This window comes from Buteo buteo, chromosome 10 (assembly GCF_964188355.1).
Source record: "Buteo buteo chromosome 10, bButBut1.hap1.1, whole genome shotgun sequence".
In the NCBI taxonomy this organism is placed as follows: Eukaryota; Metazoa; Chordata; class Aves; order Accipitriformes; family Accipitridae; genus Buteo; species Buteo buteo.
The window spans coordinates 15,838,188-15,860,325 of record NC_134180.1 but is presented as its reverse complement, the minus strand read 5'-3'; the positions used below and the strand labels follow the sequence as shown (position 1 = coordinate 15,860,325).

Here is a 22,138-nt window from a genome sequence, read left to right as displayed (position 1 = left end):
AATTATAAATGAAGAGGCCGTATTTATTCAGATGCTTACTGGTAACATTTTAGTGATAAATATCAGGGCCTTAATACTCTCTAGAATATCCTGTACTTTGATACTCTGGAAGTAGTTGCAGTCCTTAAATACTTTCCAGTTATTTTTGTTTCTTATAGAAAGCATCTGTCTGTTTAAAAAAAAAAAAAAGAGTATCTCATTTGTTATTCTGTCATCAGGTATGCCTGACAGTAAGCAGAACGTGTTCTAAAAGCTTGCATTGTATTATTGATGTTCAGATACTAGAACTTGACAGATGAATCAGATACAACAAAGAATTAACATTTAAAAAATACTATGTGAGATAAGGACTTTTTAAACTCAGATACAAGGCACATAATGAATAGGTTCAAGTTACTGCCTTCAGAACAGACAACAGTTATGTGGCTTTAAGGTAAACTAAACAGATGAGGATTGCAGTGGTTATTTAACAGGAGATATGAAGAAAACCATTGGATATAAATACCTTCTAGAAACATAAGTTGCGAATAGACACAAGAAAAGACAGTTACATGGCTGTAAAAATCAATTTGTGAGGCACAAAATGGACATTTTCTCCTTTCTTTAGATATATCAAAAACTGCTACTACAGGAGCATTCTCCAAAATTGTAGACCAAAGTTGTCTATTGCATTTAGCTGTGACGATGGAAGACACAAGCTACCAGAGGTAGTCTCTGCTATCCTTGATGCTGAGACTGAGCAAGAGGAAAGCTGGTAATGTAGGGGAGGGAGCATGGGAGCATACATTTAAGGTGCTATTTATATTTCTATTGTGGTATAAGGGTCTTTTATATATAGGTCATTTTTTGCAAAGTTTGAGTAATATATCATGCTTATCGCTTATTTCATTTTTATCAGATTTATTTATTCCTAATAAAAAAAATTAAAGCCACAAAGAACTGCAGTAATATTGTTTTTATTTGTGAATTTTATGCAGGCAATCCTGTCCAGGTGACTCAAACTTCTATTTCTTCTTATCTTAAAGAACCTGCTGCACTCAAGACTACCAAAAGAACACAGCCTAATGGCTACTTTCCTACAAGTATATTGTTGTGGTAAGGGCTTAGTCTAAATAGTATATTTTTTAATCTGATGACCATGAAGAAAATAAATTCAGGAAATGTAAGTGTATGATAGAAAGCAATAAAGTGATTTTTTAGGTATTTGAGACAGAATAATTTTGCTCACACAAGGTGCCTGAAATTTTTATGTGTCTCAAAACTCCAATAAAAGGGAAAGTTGGGTTTTTTTCCTAGCTCTACTTACATGTCTCTTTTAAGGAGGAGAAAATTAAGTAGCGATTAGGTTTTCAGTTACGACTTTTTTAGATCAAGAAAAAACATTGATTAAAAAACACTGTGGGGATGGAATCTATACCAGAACTGAAAGAAGAAATACCAAAGAACCCATTGGATTATTTTTGCTTTTGCATAACTTAAACAAACAGCTTAGAAGATTGAAAGCTAAAGCAGTTAATGTCTTTAAAAAGGTATCGGTGTTCAGGTTTTTAGTTGGTCATGGACTAGAGAAGGGTTTTTTGGTTATAAAGTTCTATGTGGTAATGCTAGAATCCAAGGCTAATAGGAAAAGTTATTTCCCCTGAAAGAGGGTTATAACCAAATGAATGATATTTTTAAAATTTCATCTTCACATTTTATACTCCAGTGCAAGAATTGGTTAGAGTCATCCAGTTTTATGGCTTCTATCTCAAATAGTGACCTGCGATTGTTGCTTTCTGCCTCTTTCCGTTTGGTTGAAGAAAAAATTCTGACAGAGTTGTTCTCCTTTTATCTTCTCCAAGGGCTCTTTGAAGAAATAGAATGTTAAATTGGAAGCATGAAACGGGGTGAGTAATAACCCCTCTGCACATCCTGATAAAGATTACTTTTCTTTCTGGACTTCGATAATTTACACTAAAATTCTTCAACAAGAATTTTTCAGCATGGACAAAAGTAATGAGTAATATACTTAGTGATGTAATACTTTTTCTAGTATAATTAGTCAATGTTGCTGTTTAATAGCACTTTGAAGCTCAGTTATCTTGCAGAGAAACATTACTAGAGTAAAGCAAGTAACTGTCATTTTGAATTCAAAACTAGCTTATTTTTCATTGTGGAGCATAACAAGTACTTCTTTGTTCTTTTTGTTCACAATTTGTAACTTTTGTTAATATGAATCTGGGAGTTTATGGGAGTCCAGTCATGTTGAGCAAACTGAGAAGACATTAAGAGTGGTGAATGCTTGGGGGTTTTGCAGAAGTGCCTCATGTGATACCTTCTATTCTCAGCATAGGTTAAAATTAGAACTAGACTGACATTGCATTGGAGTCTGGGTGAGAGTTCTAAATGGTTTTGGTAGTGCAGACAAGCTTCATAATTTATCTCTGCTGTTGCCCAGAAAGCAATGAGTCACAGAAAATCCTTGAAAACACCAAATAATTGAGGTAAGTTGTTGTTATACTCTTTCAGATACTTGGAGGTGAAGTTGCTAGGAGATCTGATTACTTGGGAGTAAATTTGCAGTTGTTTTACAGCCACGCTTGGCAATTCACTTCTGAATTCTTGGCTGTGATGGCATGATTATTATGGTTTTTATTCTGCTGACAAATAATAAGATCTAAGAACAAGAAGCCTTTGATGGTAGTTCTGTAAGCTTTACTAAAAATAAGTATTGTTTCAACTGTATAGTCCGATACTGGTTTTAGTAGTACAAGTATTAACAAATGTCTCTTTTCTGCACAATTTATATAAAAAGATTGCTAGTTTTCTACCCAAAAAGGCTTATAGTTCAAAAAAATCTCAAAACAGCAAGAAATGATAGATCGGGTAAATCACTTAATCACAGTAGATGCTTAATCCAGAAAAATAAGGCAGTTTAAATTGTAACCACTAATCAGAGGAAAAAATCTCATGTCTTAGTCATTACTGTTGTATATTTGGATGAGGAATGGGAAAGGTAATTACTGCAAAGACCACTGAAAGAGAAGTTAATCCTTCAAACTAGTAACTGTGATCACATTTATGGGGAGTGGGGGAAGAGGATACGATCCTCTCTTTACAGGAAGAAATTCAGTCCCTCTTTAGGAACCCAAATGCCAGACTGCATTGTGCCGCACTGTGGTTGCCATTTGCATCACCTGTCAAATCCTGCCATTTTTCCTTAAAAACCAGAACAGTTAAGAATCCTTAACATTAACATATTGGACTAGATTCTTCTTTATTCAAGCATTATAATTTGATTTTTATGCTGTCTTTACAACAGGAAGCAATCCTGACAATTTACATTTCTTACTATTTGCCTATATATTTTTTATTAAGTGATTTCAGTATTGTCAGGCTTTACAAATAACTATGTTGGCAAAAGACATGGTAAACATAAAACAGAATGATTGACAGTTTGAACACAAAAATGTTCACTAAGCAATTGTGACTTATCCATGCCACACAATATTATAATAGAATAAATATGATAGAAAAGATTGCTCTAAAAGACAGACCTGTAGCAATTACTGTAGGGAAATAAATGTATGATAAGATCTGAAATTCCACTTCTGTTGTTTTCTACCTGCTTGTTTGGAAGAAAGTTATCCTCCCTTTTTTAGTTTGAATGGCTATGTAAGACATTTTTCTTACTCGTCCCTGCAAGTATGAGTAAAAATTTGAAAGGGATCATCAGAGTACACTGCTGCTGCCATGAAGTTTAGCTCCAAGCTTATCTTAATATCAGTATTTTGGCTCCAGTTTATTTCCAAAAAAACCTTTCCCAAATGACTACAACAATGGCAAGAAGAATGCTTTTTAGAGGGATGCACTGATTAGGATGACTGAGTATCCATCCTACTTTGCTGCTTTTCAGGAAAATATGTATTATCTCACTAAGGAATAGAGGACTTCAAAACTTTAGGCTGAATTTTTTTTTAATGTGGATCCTGACCCTCAGCAGGGCTACAAGAAGATTCAAAGAGAGATCTGAAGTTAGAAAGCTTTTTCTTAAAGGTAATGCATTACTAACTGTAAAATATATTATAATGAGTTAAACTATGAAGAAGATGAATGCAAATAAAGTATACCAATTTATTTCCAGCAACAGTTCAGTTTCTCTAAAGTGCAAAACTCCTTTAGTTACAAGTTTTTATACCAGGTAGCTGCCAGGATTGCAACTACCAGGATTTAACTGCCTTAAATTGCAAGTAACAGCTTAATTTATTCCTGGGAAGGGAATGAATGCTCATATCTGCATTTAATAATTCTGGTCAGTACTTAGCCTACCATTGGAAGGATCTGAGGGAAGCAGTTGTTCACTAAGAATGCAGAGAGGTTGCAAGAATACCACTTCTTATTATAAGAAAATTTAACTAGGTGCAATTACCTGTTTTCATAAAAAGAAAGCAGTTGGTAAAATTCTGTCAGTTCTACACCTAAACTAAATTTAATAATATAATCAAGTGGGTATTGCAGTATTTTAGTTTTCACGTCACTGTCCCCATCTGGTAGCTGATGCATGTGCTGATGCATTGAGCCTGAAATTCACAGTCTGATTTCTGTGACTGAATCTGAACATGTAAGGATCATGACTGAAACTGCAGTTTGCATTGGAACATTCACTGCTGTGAAGACACTTTGGGAAGTGAGAATACACAAGATAAATGAAGAATTACAGAAAGAAAAGGAATTCAGACAGAGGTCTGCAGGAAGGTAGGTAAACTGTAGATTTTTAAGTATGTGAAAAGCTAGACCATATGTTACATTTCAGAAGACTACAATTGGGCTTTTCAAACTCATCCAGAGTCTAGTTCTCCAGTCGTTACTCCAGAAGAATTCCCACTGGTTAGAATGTAGCAATATGGTCAGGTCAAACCAAGAATTGTGTTCTGTGATAAAAATATTAGCATATATACTAAAGCCCCTAAATTCAGATATTAAAATCCTCTCCTGTGTGGATATTCTAACCAGGGGAAATTTAATTTGTTATGCTTTCTTCTCAGTGGAGGCATTAACAGGGTCACTTGGTCTTCTATGTGGCCAGCAATTTCATGAGATGTGAAGAGATTTAGTATTCTATTTTTGGAACTCTTCCTAATTTGTCAGATGTGTTTGAAATGGAATAACAAATTCAAAAGTTACTAATAGAAAATAGAAGCAGGAAGAAAGAGAATTAGCCTAACTTTCATAATGCTTGTTCAAGTCCCCTTTGGAAATCAAGCTGAAAGAAATCCTAGCTGATTGACCTTGTTTGATTGCACTTACACTTGGTGGAAGTGAAGGCTTTCTTTTTAGGAGACTGCTTCAAAATTAATGGCTTTGGAACTTAATTCCACATGACTTTCTGTTGCCCTGCTGCAACATGATGAAAGTGAATGAAGTTGTGTCTTCCTTCTGACTGTAAATTTGAAGAACTGTAAAATAGAATTCCTATAAATTACCTCAGCCAAATGTTACTTTATGTTCTAGTCTTCACTCAAATTGATAGTATACTTGGCATCCAGATATAATAAATATTGTTTGACATCTAAAAAGGCTACTGTCTCTTTATTCCAGAAAATACAATGGATAGTAATTATTGCCTGTATTCATGGTTGCACCACTGACATCTTCTTTTGCTTGTAGGCTACTACTTGTGTGGGAGGAGAGAGCCACTTTAGCAAAGCTCAAAGAAAAAGTCATTAATGAAGATGGAAGAGCAATTTTAAGGATAGAGGAAGAAGAATGGAAGGTAGTGTTGATAGGAATGAATGTTGCTTAGGTTGAATGACTGGTGCATTAGAAAACTACTATTTACAACTTTGCACTCACAGTTGTACTATTTTTAATGTCTGAAGTGCTTACTGTGTGCTTTGCTAACAATGAATTGAGACACACTGTTGTAAGCGTGTAAAAGCAAGCTGATTTTTTTAGTCCTGAATTTTAAGCACTACTGTGCAAGAACATAGCCCAAAAGGCTTTTATGCATTAGAAATTATTTACACTGCAAATTATGAGTTTAATTACATAAATTGTCATTTAACATTAGCACACCAGAACTACTGAAATGTATCAAGGTGAAAACCCTCTGTGTTTAGGTGTATGAAAATATTTCTCTCTGCTGCTTACTTTCTAAGAGTGAAAATGAGCCAGTAGATTGCCTGAATACTATTCTTGTTTCTAATGCATGGGGGAGAAGCAGCTAACTGTAGAATCAATGACAGAGTGGAAGCTGTCTGTTCTGAGCCACACAGAAATGCAGATGCCAGTTCCTATGAAGTGATGAGAATTAGACCATGTTGAGGCCAGTGAGAGAGTGACAGCCACAGCCAGAATACTCTGGTGGTCCATATGCCAGTGTTCCTTGTTCAAAACTCACAGACACTGTAGTTTTACTATCCCTCAGCTCTTCTGCTCTCAACTACTCACTGTTTTTCTTAACAGATTAGGAAATACAATTTAGACCAGCATTTAAATGCAAAAAGCTATTTAGACCAGTTTCATCTTCAGTTTTATTGGGTTTGTTTTAAAAAAAGGCAGCAAACAAAAGCAAGCCTGAGGCTTTTTAAGCAGTTACAGTACTGCAGGTATCTAAATCCTGGGAGCAAAAAGTGGGTAGGTTAAATCTGTGGTCAGAATGACCCACGTTGATGATGTTCATTTCAGGATGTTACAGTATAGCTTAAGAAGAAGGAAAGTTTTCTTTTTTTTTTTCTCTTTTTTTTTTTTTTTAGTCATAAGACTGTTACTGTTTCAAATAAAACTTCTACCTAAGCCTGTATTCTTGTTGTATACTAAGCTGAATTTCTTCTGGTTTATATTTCTTGTCTCAGACACTACCTTCGTGCTTATTGAAACTAGTCCATCTCCAGGAATGGCAGCTTCATAGAACTGGTTTGCAGAAAATTCCGCAGTTCATTGGAAGATTTCACAATCTTGTTGTTCTGGATCTGTCCCGGAACTCAATTGAAAGTGTACCTAAAGAAATCGGTGAGCTGTGCTTTCTTTTATTTTAAGCTGCTTTTCAAAGAAAATTAATCTTACACAAACATGACATTTTTGTGCACTTTGCCTGTCTAACAATCATATTGGGTAGTTAGCAAACAGACACTTTAAATCTGTCAGTGAGATAGAGATCTTAAAACCATCGATTCCCTATAAATTTTTAAAAATGGCCAGATGGAGCAGACATATCTTTATGAAAGCTCCCCATGAGAAAAAAGCTTGTAAGCACAGCAGATACTAGACATCAGAATGCAGCTAGAAAAGTGATATTGAAAAACATGCTTCATGTTCTCAGACCACAGCATGAGTAGCCTATGTTCATAAGTTGGGTTTTTTTTGAGGTTTTGGAGTTTTTTTGGTAGCACTCAACTAGAGTGCAGTTCTGTACTAAAGAGTCCTAAGTCCTACTATTTGAATTTCAGTGAATTTTTTTTTTTTTTTTTCAGTGAGAACACAGAGCACTTGCATAACAGTATAAGGATAACACAAAACAAGTAATGTATTGCCAGTACAATGAACGTGAACATTTATCCTTTCTCATTTGTGCTCTCTGCAGGCCAGCTGACTAGCCTCCAAGAGCTGCTTCTCAGTTACAATAGAATAAAGTTTGTTCCTAAGGAAATAAGTAACTGTGTCAGTCTGGAAAAATTGGAACTGGCTGTCAACAGGAGTATCTGTGATCTTCCTCCTCAGGTTTTGACAGACTGTTTTGTTTTGTTTAATGCATATTTTGAATTTATCCAAGCCCAATTATCTTTAAGTGTTGCACTCCATGTTTTCAGATTTGCTTTGATATTCTGATTTCACAACTACTCCACAGAAACACATATGTGAACAATATTTATATGACTAGTCAAACTGCAGCCACATGAGAAGGACATACATATACCTGAGTAGTTGAAGGAGACAATCTTTATTTTGTTCAGATAAATGACTTGGTGGTGCATACAGGACAGTGATACACTTGACGTTAATTCGTTTAGGCTGAAGGTCTTCACTGATTTACCCCACTGAGGATCTGACACCTTAGCAGAGAAGTTTCCTTTTATAGTTGAGAATACAAATTCATACCATGTACCAGGACACAACTGTAAGCATCTTTACCAGAACTGCTAGCTATGAAAAGCATTTGTGTGATTTATACAACTGCCTCTGCACTGAGTTGAATGAATGTTCTGAGCTGTTGAAAGCAATTAAGAGAGAATAAAAACAACTGCTCACCTACTATTGAGCTTTAATTTGGACTGACCCAAACATGAAAGAGACCTGCATCTCTAACTATTAGTCTCTTAGATAGAGATGACAAGTATGTAACCATATTTACTTGTTATAATCTATTTAAAAAAAACAGTAGTGGCAATAATGACAGCAATCAGTGCCTTGCAAAATTAAGTGAGTCCGAAGAGTAATACCTAACAACAGATTTTCAAATGAAAATATATGGTATTAATCAGAATCCAGAATTTATAAAATCTATGTGGATACAGGTTACATGGTGTAATGTAGAGTGATAGGTTTTAAATTAACAGCTCATAGCAAATACATAGTTCTGTCCTATTGAGACTACAGTGAAGTGAACACTGTGAAGCTTTGGTTATGTGTACTTGAGTGGCATTCAGCGTTTAGACATTGGACCAGATTTGCAATAAATCATCTTTGCATCACTTGAACATTGTAAAAGCACCTGCAGGCATGATTCATCAAAGGACTTAGATGTTGCAATACTGAGTGATGCTATGTTTAACTTCTAGAATATCTTGCCATAGTCATAGACTTCACGACATGGAAGGTGTCTAGGTTCACTCTAAGATACAGTCTATGCAATGTGATCCATAAAAATCTAAATTTTTACTAATGAAAAATGGCATATTGCATGGAGTATGAAATACTAAGGACAGTGGTGTCTTTAAAATTCCTTTTCTTCTCAAGGCTTGGGGTATATCTGTATTGTAGTCATGGCATTTAACTTCTCAGCAGTTAGGGCACTTACTACCAGGTGGGAGATAAAGTTCTTCTGCCTGATCAGTTTCAAACCTACCTACCTTTCAGGGGAGAACTGTAATTGTTAGGTAATATCAGCTAATGTAACTCAGAAACTATTCCGTATTTATTAACTCTGGAATGTGTTGTAATGTTTTTAAATTGTTTCTTTTTTTCAGTCAACATTATTACAGCCCTGGTGTAATGGAACAGCTATACAAACTTGCATTAAATCTCCCTTTCTTTTCAGCTCAGTGATTTAAAGAAGCTTTCACACATAGATTTGTGCATGAATCAGTTTACTACCATCCCTTCAGCTCTTCTCAACATGCCAAATCTAGAATGGTTAGATATGGGGGGAAATAAACTCCAGGAGCTTCCTGATGCAATTGACAGGTAAATGAGGATTAAAGCTCACATCTTAGTATCAATTCCATTGCATTGAAATTCTAATTATTAAATCCTACTTAAAAAGATTATTTTAATGTTAACCTCACTACAAACTTACTTAAGATTTATCAGCTCTAATGTGATATTTTGGATGAGCTGAAATAATCCATTCAATAAACAATAAATTCAGTATCAAGTATTTCTCGCCCATGACATTTTCAACCAAAGGTTAGGTGATCATCATGGATATGGGGTTTCCTTTGAGTATTGTTGTATTCTTTATGACAGTCCTTTATGTGGCTGTAAAAATTAATCGATTACTTTATATTAATGACTGATAAGATTAATTTTCTAAATCTGTAATTGATTGTGCAAATACCTATTTTACAGAATGGAAAATCTCCACACTTTATGGCTCCAAAGGAATGAGATAAACTCTTTGCCAGAAACTATTAGCAATATGAAAAATCTTAGTACTCTTGTTTTGAGCAACAACAAACTTAAGGATATTCCCACTTGTATGAAGGACATGACAAATCTGAGGTAAGAAAAAGCAACAGAAATATAAATAAAAATACTAGAAGATAAGTTCTAAAGCCTCTGTTGAGTTGTATATCATAGAGTGATACTAAGGAAGTGGAAAACAGAAGACATGTCCACAGTTGTACAGATGGACACAATACCATATAAATCAGCGTAATTACACAGATTCACAACAGTTGGGGATCTGGTCAAGAAAGCTTTGTGTAGCACAACTCATTTAAAGAAGTAAGCTATGATAGTTACAGTCCCAAATGAAAAAGGAGACTGTAATACATTTTCTAATTTTCAAAAAGTCCAAATGCCCGCTTCTAACTGGCCTTTTGTATCACTCTCTAAAGCCAAGAGCTAGGAGGAAAAATATGTGACAAGCATAAAAATGACAAAAAAGTAGGACTTTGGCAATGAGAAGTCAAGCATTCGGGATTAAACAAAAAGGATTAGGTATAAGGATATGGATGAAACTCTCCTGTATTTGATTTGAAAAATAAAAAAGAATGAATGTAAATTTTTAATTGGTAGAATTGGAAATACTATTTTGTATATTGTGACAGAAACTTTCCTGTTGTTTGCATTTTCACTTGAATTACTGGATGCTGGCCATTTTAGAGGAAGAATGCTAGTCTAAAATCACATCGAACCCAGTAAGACAATTCCTGTTTTCAGATGCTTTGAAAGAAGCAGCACCTCTTTAAACAAGTATATACAACCACAGGCCCAGGGATGAATGAAGAACAGGAGACAGGGCTAGCTATTACCTTGCAAAGCTGGGAGGATGCAGGCATTTGCACTCTAGTTCTTATCTGCTCATCTGCTTGTGATATAATAAGGCTTAAAACCTAAAGACAAAATGATGAGGACTGCAATGTTTTCTCCCACCACAATAAGCTACTGTTACTATAAGGCATCTTCTGAGCTTAGTTTACTTAATGCTACTAATATAGTGGTGAGTTTAGTAAAAGAAAAGACTTATTTTATTTTGCTCAAAATACTGTTTGAGGAATCTTAATTCAGTTTCAAAAAAGAGTTGTTCTCTCTGGACAAAACCTATTGCAAGAGTAACCTTTTCTGGTGAATTGTCAGATTTGTCAACTTCAGAGACAACCCACTGGAGTTAGAGATAACACTCCCTCCATGCAAGAATACAGAAGAAGAGGAGCAACAGGAAATGTTTGGCATTGAATTCATGCACATGTATATCCAGGAGTCACTCAAGAAAGCAGGTATGGCTTTTTTATTAATTCTAATCTCTCTAGAATAGAGTGAGGAAGGGAAGGATAAACTGGATAAAAGAAAGCTAGGATACATATGCAAATGAAACATGAATAATCTTCTTAATAAATGAGTAACATTTTCCAAAAATCTGTAAACAGATTTTTACTGAGGGCAGAGGTGCTTATATCAGGAGTTGGTCTTCACATGAACAGCGTATATTCTACTAGAAACATACTGGAACTATGGAATATTGGAATAAAGCCTGAGTTATCCAGGCGGTGGGTAACTGGAAGCTGATGACTGTCTCTTGTATTTGCAATTTAATCAGAGTTTACATAGTGTGGGTCTTCCAGCACTGTTTGTCTCATGAAGCTCAACTTTCCCTGTTTTTGGATGTTGTCCAGATGGGGACTACCAAAGAAGGATGTAAGGGAGAGACGCCTAACATTTTTTAGCAATGAAGTATCAACATCTGATAAACAGATGTTTCTCATAACTTGTTTTTCCTGACAAAAAATCCAGTCACTTAAACAAAACATCCCCACAATTTCATTCCATTTCTAAATCACTATGACAAAAATAAATGCTGTTAGTAGTCTCAAAAGTAACAGCTCAAAGGTTGCAGTGAGACCAAAATAAGCACTTCTGAACAGATGTGCAGGTGGCAGCTGCTACTTGTAGAGACAACTTCATTGCAGATATAAAATGTTCTCTCTGATCTTCATTCTATATACTGTCAAGGCTTAAAAAAATAAATGACTGAAATGCTCTTGATTTAGAACGCTAAGCCAGCTTTTTTCTTATCAAGATTTCATGAATGAATGATCAAATTAGCAAAAATATATCAAGATGACAGTTCACAAATAAGTTTTATTCCTTAACAGATTCCCCTAGCAGCATGTGCTGAGAAAAAGTACCTAGGCCTACTTAAATAATTTAAGAGGAAATACAAAGCTATCCTGAACTTCAAAGTGAAAATAAAGTATGTTAATCGCTCTTATTTTAACCCACTGTCTTTCAGGAAATCTGCAAAACTGTACTTCTGGTCCTTCTATCATGAATGCTAATGAATAAAGAATATAACTGTGAATGGAAGAAAATATCAAGTATACTTCTTCCTAGCAAAGAGGCATACAACAGGTTTCAAATATTCTTAGGGATTTTATTTTTCCACTCATGAGAACTGGTTTGCATATTTGTAATTCCCAGTGAAACTGGGAAATAAAAGACCTTTTCCTGGGTACAGGGAAGACTAAAACAGTTTTTTTCTAAGCAAAGAATTAGCTTTTTAAAGAAAATCCAGTTAAGTTTTATAGGTTTTTTTTTTTTTTCCTACCAATTCCAAATCTATCTCCTGTCATACATGAGTTGGCTCTGGTATCAAAGATGGACTTGGGACAGCTGTCAACAGGACATTCTCCAAGGACACAGCAGACTCTATATAATACTGTAGCACAGCCTTGTATCCTCGTTGTTGTAAATATTCAATCCGTCCATGATCAATCAGCAGTTTACAGAGGCAACCTATCTCCTTTCGTTCTTCAACAGTAAGTATCCTAGTTCCATAAAAAGGAGGAAAAGAATGAACATCATGTGTCAGAACAGTTTTGTTAACTAACATTAGTAGTTAAGCTTAGAAAAACTACTGAAATCACTAAGTTCATTTCAATTCAAGCAAGCATGACTGTTTAAAAATTTTTAAACTTACGTCCATGAAAACTGTATTTTTAAAGTAGAATATTTCTATAAATTTAGTAATTAAAACATTTCTGTAAAATGAGTAATTCTGACAATTCAAAACAATTTCATATACCACTATACATAATTTTGCTTTTCTGCAGGAGTCTGTTTGCTAGAAAAAAATTTACATACCCTTGTAAAGTATCAGAACCGCTCTCTGTCTTGCTGAATGTTTGCTCATGTTCTTCCATGTCATTAGTTTGATCTTCACTTTCTTCACTTGTAGAGGCTTTGGTTGTGGTTTCTCGCAGGCCACAAGTGGCCCAGCTACTCATTCTCTGAAAATAATGAAATTCTACCGGTCCAAGTCCTACTGATTTAAAGAACTCTCTGCCTACATAGTGTGTCCAGTCACACTTGTGATGGCAACACAGTGCAATAACAATTCCAGCTACAGGCTTACAGTCTTCTTTGTTGCCTTCATTATCAGCAGAATTATTAGAAGCCACCTCTGTCATATCAGTCCTAGAGTGTTTTGGTGCAGGCTGCTCATCTTCTCCATCACAGCAAGCTGTATAACTTTCAACCAAGCATCTCAAAGCAAGATCTGGGAAAAAACAGATATACCCCCCCAAAATTAGTGATGAACACTATGCCATTATTTATACAGGCTCTGCCGTGGTTGGGAATGTACTTCCCACAAAGAAGAATAAAAGTATATATCGTAAACTAAGACAAAAAGCAATTTTAAGGATAACTAGAAATTACAAGCATGCTTTGAAAACATGAAAACCCTAAATGCTAGATGAATATTATGAAACCTCTGGAGCTACTAAGGGCTTATCCTCTTGAATATTTGTTCTACACAAGTGAATCTGAAATAATTTTGTTAACAAACTGGTGTATTGTAGGAGGATCTACTCCCTGTAAAACATGCAAATATTTGCTCTAAAAGTTTAATATCTAGGACACAATCTATTTAATATGTAGATGTACTTCCTAAATGCTTAACTGTGTCATCTTTGTAACAGTACCTATATAGGTGTCATATTTGAGATTAAAGAGTGTATTAGTTTAAAATTATCAGGACAGAAACACATTATTCTCTTGTTTGCTTGGGATGCATATTCAGATAGCCAATACAAATTTAGAAAGAAAAATATTTCAGAGTAGAGGCAATGGTGTTAAAAAAACCCAAAACACTACAAATACATGACCCATGCCACCATACACTATTCTTTGTTCTACTCTATAAAAAACAAGAAAGGTTTTACTTCTGTCTAAAGTAGGCTTGCACCTATTATCCATTTACTATTCCACTGAAGAAGTCAGTAGATATTTAGAATGTAATTGTTACATTCACCAACAAAGGGTTAGAGGGCAAGAAAAGCTTAAAAGGACAGTTTGGAAGATCAGTCCATTCAGACTGTAAGATTTAGTATCCTAACTTTCTGCAGTTATGTATTGGTTTTGTGTGGCAAGGTTTTGGTAGTGGGGGGGTTACAGGGGTGGGTTCTGTGAGAAGCTGCTGGAAGCTTCCCCTGTGTCCGACAGAGCCAATGCCAGCCAGCTCTGAGATAGACCCGCCGCCGGCCAAGGCTGAGCCAATCAGCAATAGTGGTAGTGCCTCTGTGATAACATTTTTAAGAAGGTAAAAAAAGTTGCAGTGGACACAGAAACAGCAGCCAGAGAAAGGACTGAGAACAGGTAACAGGAACAACCCTGCAGACACCAAGGTCAGTGAAGAAGGAGGGGGAGGAGGTGCACCAGAGCAGAGATTCCCCTGCAGCCCGTGGTGAAGACCGTGGTGAGATGGGTTGTTCCCCTGCAGTCCGTGGAGGTCCACGGTGGAGCAGATATCCACCTGCAGCCCATGGAGGACCCCATGCTGGAACAAGTGGGTGCCCGAAGGAGGCTGTGACCCCATGGGAAGCCTGTGCTGGAGCAGGCTCCTGGCACGACCTGTGGATCTGTGGAGAGAGGATCCCACGCTGGAGCAGGTTTTCTGTCAGGACTTGTGACCCCCTGGGGGACCCACGCTGGAGCAGGTTTTCTGGCAGGACTTGTGACCCCCTGGGGAACCCACGCTGGAGCAGTGTGCTCCTGAAGGACTGCAACCCATGGAAAGGACCCATGCTGGAGCAGTTTGAAGAACTGCAGCCTGTGGGAAGGGCCCACATTGGAGAAGTTCATGGAGGACTGTCTCCCGTGGGAGGGACCCCGCGATGGAGCAGGGGAAGAGTGTGAGGAGTCCTCCCCCTGAGGAGGAAAGAGTGGCAGAGACAGTGATGTCTGATGAACTGATCGTAACCCCCATTCCCCATCCGCCTGCCCCGCTTTGGGGGGGGGGGGGGGGGGGGGGGGCGGGTAGGTAGAGAATCCAGGAGTGAAGCTGTGCCTGGGAAGAAGGGAGGGGTGGAGGGAAGGTGTTTTAAGATTTGGTTTCATTTCTCATTACCCTACTCTGGTTGATAGGGAAAATTAATTTATTGCCAAAGTCGAGTCTGTTTAGCCCGTGACAGTAATTGGTGAGTGATCTCTCACTGTCCTTATCTCGACCTATGAGCCCTTTGTTTTATTTCCTCTCCCCTGTCCAGCGGGGCGGGGGGGGAATGATAGAATGGCTTTGGTGGGCACCTGGCATCTAGCTAAGGTTAACCCACCACAAGTTAACACATATATAATTTATACCTGTTGCAGCACCACACAAATGCTTCCCAATTCCTACCAGTGGTAGTTTTTTCTTCTCCAGAACAGGTACCTTCTCTACATGGGAAAAAACCCAAAGAAAATAAACACACACACGCACACTCCACAACAACCCCAGAACATCTATTATTGTAGTTGGGGCAATATTTTTTCTGATAATATATTATTTCAATAATATAATTTCAGCACACTTAAAGAAATAAATATTTACCACTAAAAAAAATATAGTTGTCTGTACATACAGCTATAAGCTATTAAAAGGAAAGTTTCTTTTTCTAAAACAAAAGAGAATTGGATGCTGTGGCTGAGAAGCATATTTAAGTATTTCAGCCTTTTTATACTGCCTATGAAATATAAATATGACATTAATAATGCATCTCCTGATGACAGGCATTCCCACAAATTCTATAGTACTGATATGCATAGCATATCAATGATATGCAGGACTTGCTTCATTTTGCATACCTAAAACAAAAAATGTAAAGGTGTTTAATCCTGCAAGTTCTAAAAAACCTTCAAAATGTTTTTGTTTTGTTATCTCTCACCTATAATGATGTCCTATAAGTGCATAAAAAGCAGAAAATTTTAAATCTCCATTTAATATATATGTGTGTACATATGTATCTACACACAGCATTAACGTGTCCAAGCAACCACTGAGAATAATCTTCAAAACCATTTAAACTGACTTAAACTCCAGTATTTGAAATCTAAAATTAAGCCTCTATTTCAGAATTATGCAAGCCAAGAAGTAACTTACTTAAACATAGATGTTGAATATCAACTTGAAGCCTTTCAAATACAGAATCTCTCCTTTTATGTTTTCCATCCACCTGTGTAAAGAACAAGATCATTATGTAGGGCTGGCCAGTAATAATTATAATTTTGCTCCAGGTATTAATGCCAGACTGTCTTCCTGTCATGTCAACACCTGCACATTTCCAACATTATATACCAGGATTTTTTTCTAATAAATCTACTATTGGCAAAGTATGGAACATAGACAATCACACTTTCAAAACTTTAAAATTTAAAGGCTTTATGTTATTTTTGAAGATAAAAAGCAAATACTAACAGCTTCAATGACAACAGTTTAAAAACTATACTCTGCTAATGTGACGATATCCTCTCTTACCTTGAATCTTGTAGTTGCCCTTTCCACAAGCAAAAACTGAACATTTTCAACATTCTGTAAGGCAACATCAACCCAATGAGACAGCTTTCCTCGCCCAGCTCCAAACTCAACAAAACATCTTCCTGGACCAAGTAAATGTAATTTTTCCATGTTACCTAAAATAGAAGCCTACAAACATCAAAAGATTATTTACGAACCAAGCAAATACATACACTGTGTATTGTAATGCCTGATAGAAAAATGATTACTTCACCAAACTGCAGAGGACTTTTTCAAGTCTTCCCTTCTATGAGGGATTAGGGAAAAGATCTTGTGTGTACAGAAGAAAGGGATTATAAATTCTGGCTAGTCAGCATCACCCTGCCCTTCTTCCACTGCTCACAGAACTCCACCCAGTACTTTTTGGAATGGATTTTTGGGATCAGGTACCCATTATAATATCTTTCTCTGCTGATTCTTGAAGTAGCCATCCAATATATGGGTAGTATACTGAATTTTCTGTGAAGCATCAGTGCCTGCAGAGCCCTTTCTCTCTGCTGCAGTTACGCATTTTGTAATACATAGGAAAGGAAAGTAGAGCATGGGAAGAAAGTACATAAAACAGACATTTCTCACTTTTAAATTTTTCTTCCCCAAACTTTCTATTTTGCTACAGTATGCAATCCATTTTCCTTAAAATTCCTGCTGTTCGATATCCATTAAAAAGGCAGAAGGTAAACTCAGGCTCTCCAATACTTTTTATGCATCTGTTACATAACCAGGAAATCTAGGACCAACTCTTACAGAAAAAGTAAAACATTCCTTTTACTTCTTAGCAAATACAACATTTTACCTTTTGTAGCTCAGATTTATTATGAGTTAATATAAAATAAGAATATACAAGTAAAAATTCAAAACACCACCGCATAATTTGTAATTTATTTCGGTATCCTAATAAACTTTTGTGACTTTTGTTACTAATGCTTAACAAAGCGGCCATTCAAAAGTTATATATATGCTGTTATTTGAAGAGCACAGTTATAGACCATATCAGATTTCCTCTGTATGAATTGACTAGCATTATGCATGCACAGTCACTCAAATTTACAACAGCAGAGTTCCACATGTTCAAAAACATCTATAGCTATTAGTAAAGCAGCAACAATACCTGTTGTTTCAAGTGTTTGAAAGCAGATTCCCCATTCTTTGGGTCATTTAAGGCTTCTTGTAAAGCCTGGTGGGACAGTATTCGTTCCTTAAGGCAAAGTTCCAGGCCTGCATGCAAATGCAAAACTTATACCTAGAAGTTTCCAGTTTCCAAGGGTTTCTGGTTTTGTAACACACAAGTTACAATATTCAGACATAAGCTCAATTTGTAGTGCTAACAACATAAGTCTGTTGGGAGCATAAATATATCATCATATGTTTATAACACAGCTGTATTGTTATCTGTAATGATATTTGAGTGGGAAACAGACAAAAAGAAGGGAAATTAGCTATATGAACATTCTCTCAATCTAGTTTATTCTTCCAAGTAAAATTTAGCTATTGGAGGATTGCCTACATCTTGATGATAATTACTTCAGAGGTGTTTAGTGCCAAATATCTCACATTTTCAGATATCTAACAAAAAAATAACAATCAAATATTTAATCAATTCAATTTAAAACATCTTATTTTCAGTATTAAGTAAGCTCACCATTACTTGCTTTTTTCAACTTGATAATTAAGTTCTCCAGCTCTTCTTTTGATAGAGAAGAGATAGGTACCTTTTTAAGGAAAAAAAAAGCACCACCCATAAATATAAGACCCTTTTATTTTTGCTAGTTCTTTAGTCATATGACAAACTGCAACATGTTATGTAGGGACTGAGCTTTAGAACAAATAAATGTACTTACTTGTTTTTCTGGTATTTCTGCTACATCTTTTAAACCTGCATTAATATCTTGAACAAAGTAGACCTTTAAAAATCAAAAGAAAAGAAATCTGATTCTGTTAATTACCAGGAAGCAAAAAGCTAAATTCTTCAGTGTTTTATCATAAGGTACATAGCAATAGGAATCCACTGCAAAAGAAGATATTCCAAGTAATTATTTTCCTATAGTCTGATCCGGAATCCGCAGCAGAAATGACTGTTCTGACACATTTTGACAAGATTGAACATGTTCATAAGAGTTAAGCTGTCAATGCTTACTAGACTGATTCCAGAGACCATTTTAAGGTTTTCCAGGTAATACTAAAGGTGCAATACCAATCAGGCAGAAAGGCAGACAATAAAGAAGCCATCTTCTGTTTTCTAGAAACAGCTGTTGAAGACATACATCCTATTCCTTCCCTCAGCACTGGGTGCAACTGTCAGCCTAGCTTTCCATAATTCACTGCCAGCTGGAGTGAAGCAGGCAGTTGGCTAGGGCAGCAGACTGCCAGAGGCAGGAAAATGCCTAGAGCCTCCCTGCTAGTTTTGCTTTCTGAGGACAATCTCTCATCATGTCTCTAAAATGAATGGCATTGTGAGACTGTTCTTCGAGAATGCTGTTCAGAAAAATGAATTCGGCATTTTCATTTGTAACTAAGAGAACTGAAAAGTTGTACTGAACTACACTGAGAGGGGACATAGAAGATGAGGAGACTAGAATGTGATTTCCATTTCAGCAAGTACTTATTCAGCTTCCATACTGTCCTTACTATAGTGCTTGCTAAGACTGCTGTCCTCCAGTTCACAGCTGCTGTCAGCACAATAAATTCTCTGCAGACCTGTAATGTTTAGGGTCTTAAATCTGAGAGGGAGTAGTGCTAAATTTACACTGCACTTACTGGCTTTGGCTTCTCTCTTGAATTACATTTTTTTAAATGCTTTTGTAGTTGGTCTTCATATACAGTGCTAAAATCCAAATGGAAAGAAAAGTAAGTAACAGGATTTACCATGTGAACTCTGACAAAGAGTAGGAAAAGCATTTACATATACTTACTGTTTTGGATCAAGAGGGCACGGAATTCTTTTTCTATTATTTTCTTCCTAGTTACAAAAGAAAAAGTTTTAGACAACACTTCAGCATGCAGTGTTCCTGTTTTAGAAAAGCTATTGAGGGACATCTGACTTTCATAAAACATCTATTCCGAGGTAGGTGGGTTAACCGGAATGGAGAAACTAAGACGAGAATTTTATACATAAACGGATCCTAAAAGAATAAGCCTATGATGTAATGGCAGGGTAAATGCTGGGCTGAACCGACAGCCTTAGCACATCCAGGGCTCAAAGGAAGGCGCAGGCGCTGCCTCTCCTGCCCCTGCTGCGGGACCAGCTCAGGCGGACATGCCACCCCCGGCCCCCGGGGTGCCGCCGGGGGTTCCGCATGCCGCAGCCCCTCCCAGAGACGCCGGGGCTCCCCTGAGGCCAGGAGCCCATCCTCCCCAGCCAGAGAAGGGAGCCTGCTGCTCCGCCCGGCGAGGCCCGGTACCTCCTGCTGCCCATGCTCTCCGCAAAAGCGCCTCCCAGGAGCCGGGGTCATCTTGCAGAATCGCTTCTTCCTCTCCACGAAGTAGGCACATCGCCCTGGAACTGGAAACCCTCGCCCCTGCTCCGCCGCCGCCATTTCCTTCCCAGGACCCCCTGCGGTCACCCCCTCGCTTCCATCTTGAGGCTCCTCCTCCGCGGGAGCCGGGCGCCAAACTCGAAGCGCAAGATGGCGGCGGAGAGTATGTTCAACCGGCCGGTGTGCGTGCAAGTGAGGTGCCAGGGCTGCGAGGAGAGGTGAGGGGCTAGCTTGAACGGCGCGGCGGGTTCTGACTTGGTTTCCTCGCTAGCTGCGCGGAGCTTTTATCGCATTCCTCAGGAGAAGGGCTGCTGAGCGGCAGGTTCTTTCCTGCTCTCTTTTCTTCCTGCCTTGTGCCCTAACAGCAGCTGGGCGAGAGGTGGGGCCCCGCGCGTAGTGCGGGCGGTGAGCTTAGTAGCTGCCTGCGTTTTTCTTGCTTTGGGGCTGCTTATGGGGACCCTCTGGGTCAGAGGGAAGGGGACTTGGTCGCAGCAAGGCTGGAGGCAGTCAGTGAGGGCTGGAGTGGCTGCCGCGGGTGCCTTGCCAGGGGAGAGGGGGCGGAGGGGCCGCTGGTGGCGGAGGAGACACGCAGTGGCTTTCCAGAAACGCTTGAGGGCTATGGGGCCAAACGCATCTCCCCTGCAGGCGGCGCGCGGGCCGGGATTCCTGCCTCGGCCCCGCACGGGCCCTCGCAGCGCTGCGGGTCCGGCCGGCCGGCCCGCTGTGTTTGCGCGTCTCCCAGGCCGCAGCGGTTGCCCCGCGGGCAGGCCCGCCTTCTCCTCCTCCTCCTCGCGGGCTGGAGCCGGCCTTACCGCGGTCTCCCGGGGCATTTCAGCTCCTTCGTTACTGCCCCTGCGGCGTGGGCGAGCCCACGCGTCTGTCCCCCCGATCGGTTTCTGCCGAGGGCTAGTCGATTTGGGCGCAGTCGTGTGCGTGTGTGCATGGCTTAGTACTGGGGTTTGGGAAAGCCCGGGAGTATTTGACGTGAAGTGTCTATTCAAAATACAGTGAATTTCAGTAATATAGGTCCTATCTGGATTAGGCAGTGTGTGCAGGCAGGCCTTAGGGCTACTCTGGCATGCCTGTATTAGAAGGCACGGAAAGGCTGATGTCTGTGGGTGTGTTTTGTAATGCAAGTAACTTCTCGGGTTACTCAACAAGAAATAAATGAAGACAAGGTAGCACTGTATAAATGATTATCAAAAGTTTCAGCAATAGTTAATAAATTTCAACAGGCTTTTCCAAAGGTTCTAGTTTCTGGACGATGTTTCAAAATTTCTGCCTTGCTATTTAAAGTTTGGTGGACAACAAACAACAAAAAAACCTGAGTTGACTGAGGAGCTGTAATTGATAACTGAAACTGTGGGGCTTTCATGTATCTTACTAGTAGTCATCAATGGGAACTTTCTTGATAGTTCTGCCTAAAGTTTTGTTTTCAAAGTGTCATCTGATTCCTGTAATGTGGCTATGAACACATGTTATTTGGGTAATGTTTTCTTGATTTGTTACTAAGCTTCATCTTTTTGTATGCAGGAGATTAAATGTTCGGGTGAATATTGAGCTACTGTCAATTTCTAATCCTGTTCATAAAAAGGTTTGTGGATTAGTTTAATTTGTGTCATTCATTAGGTATTATCTGAATTTCATTGTATAAGAGGATAATTAGGCAAAGGAAAAGTAAAATAGGATTTTAGTATGTTTGTCACTTGACCTTATTTTTGATAACATTTCTTGAGTAATTTAGTTGGTTTGGTATAGTGTTTTTTTTTCCTAGCCTTTTTAGATGTCTCTTAGTTTGGCTGTTCATGGGTCTTGGTAAACTTGCAAATTAAAAGTATTTGGAGACCCTCAGGGGAACCCAAGTTGGAGCTTAAGAGCAGTCTCACTTTAAATATACTCAACACTTACTTAAGAATGTAGAGCAGCAGTTGTCTTTGCAAAGTCCTCATCTCAACTAGCAAAAAATGACAAC

The 22,138-nt window shown here is 38.0% G+C and overlaps 2 protein-coding genes across 10 annotated transcripts; one reads left to right on the top strand and one right to left on the bottom strand.

Annotated features, from left to right (window-relative positions):
• The first annotated feature begins 54 nt into the window (after window positions 1-54).
• Window positions 55-12,291, top strand: LRRC39 (leucine rich repeat containing 39). Of its 5 annotated transcripts, XM_075038774.1 has the most exons (11): window positions 55-1,095; window positions 1,842-1,886; window positions 2,438-2,483; window positions 4,606-4,734; window positions 5,647-5,752; window positions 6,834-6,990; window positions 7,562-7,698; window positions 9,236-9,381; window positions 9,766-9,918; window positions 10,999-11,138; window positions 12,152-12,291. In XM_075038774.1, the coding sequence occupies exons 4-11, from the start codon at window positions 4,610-4,612 to the stop codon at window positions 12,202-12,204; spliced, it is 1,017 nt and encodes a 338-aa protein (XP_074894875.1). In that variant the 5' UTR covers window positions 55-1,095; window positions 1,842-1,886; window positions 2,438-2,483; window positions 4,606-4,609; the 3' UTR covers window positions 12,205-12,291. The 5 variants fall into 5 exon arrangements, with proteins under 5 accessions (XP_074894875.1, XP_074894871.1, XP_074894873.1 ...); XM_075038772.1 differs by lacking the exons at window positions 55-1,095; window positions 1,842-1,886 and adding an exon at window positions 3,896-4,035 and having other exon boundaries at window positions 2,328-2,483; XM_075038771.1 differs by lacking the exons at window positions 55-1,095; window positions 1,842-1,886 and adding an exon at window positions 3,896-4,035 and having other exon boundaries at window positions 2,328-2,483; window positions 4,534-4,734.
• Window positions 12,292-12,458: 167 nt separating this feature from the next.
• On the bottom strand, window positions 12,459-20,366 carry TRMT13 (tRNA methyltransferase 13). Of its 5 annotated transcripts, none has more exons than XM_075038765.1 (11): window positions 20,092-20,357; window positions 19,603-19,649; window positions 19,448-19,514; window positions 18,532-18,594; window positions 18,333-18,402; window positions 17,802-17,908; window positions 16,655-16,822; window positions 16,280-16,352; window positions 15,502-15,576; window positions 13,003-13,417; window positions 12,459-12,686 (listed from the first exon to the last, which is right to left on the bottom strand). In XM_075038765.1, exons 1-11 carry the CDS (start codon window positions 20,224-20,226, stop codon window positions 12,488-12,490), a joined length of 1,419 nt encoding a protein of 472 aa, XP_074894866.1. In that variant the 5' UTR covers window positions 20,227-20,357; the 3' UTR covers window positions 12,459-12,487. The 5 variants fall into 5 exon arrangements, with proteins under 5 accessions (XP_074894866.1, XP_074894867.1, XP_074894869.1 ...); XM_075038768.1 differs by lacking the exon at window positions 12,459-12,686 and adding an exon at window positions 14,532-14,780 and having other exon boundaries at window positions 13,283-13,417; window positions 20,092-20,366; XM_075038769.1 differs by lacking the exon at window positions 12,459-12,686 and adding an exon at window positions 14,578-14,780 and having other exon boundaries at window positions 13,285-13,417; window positions 20,092-20,366.
• Window positions 20,367-22,138: the final 1,772 nt, after the last annotated feature.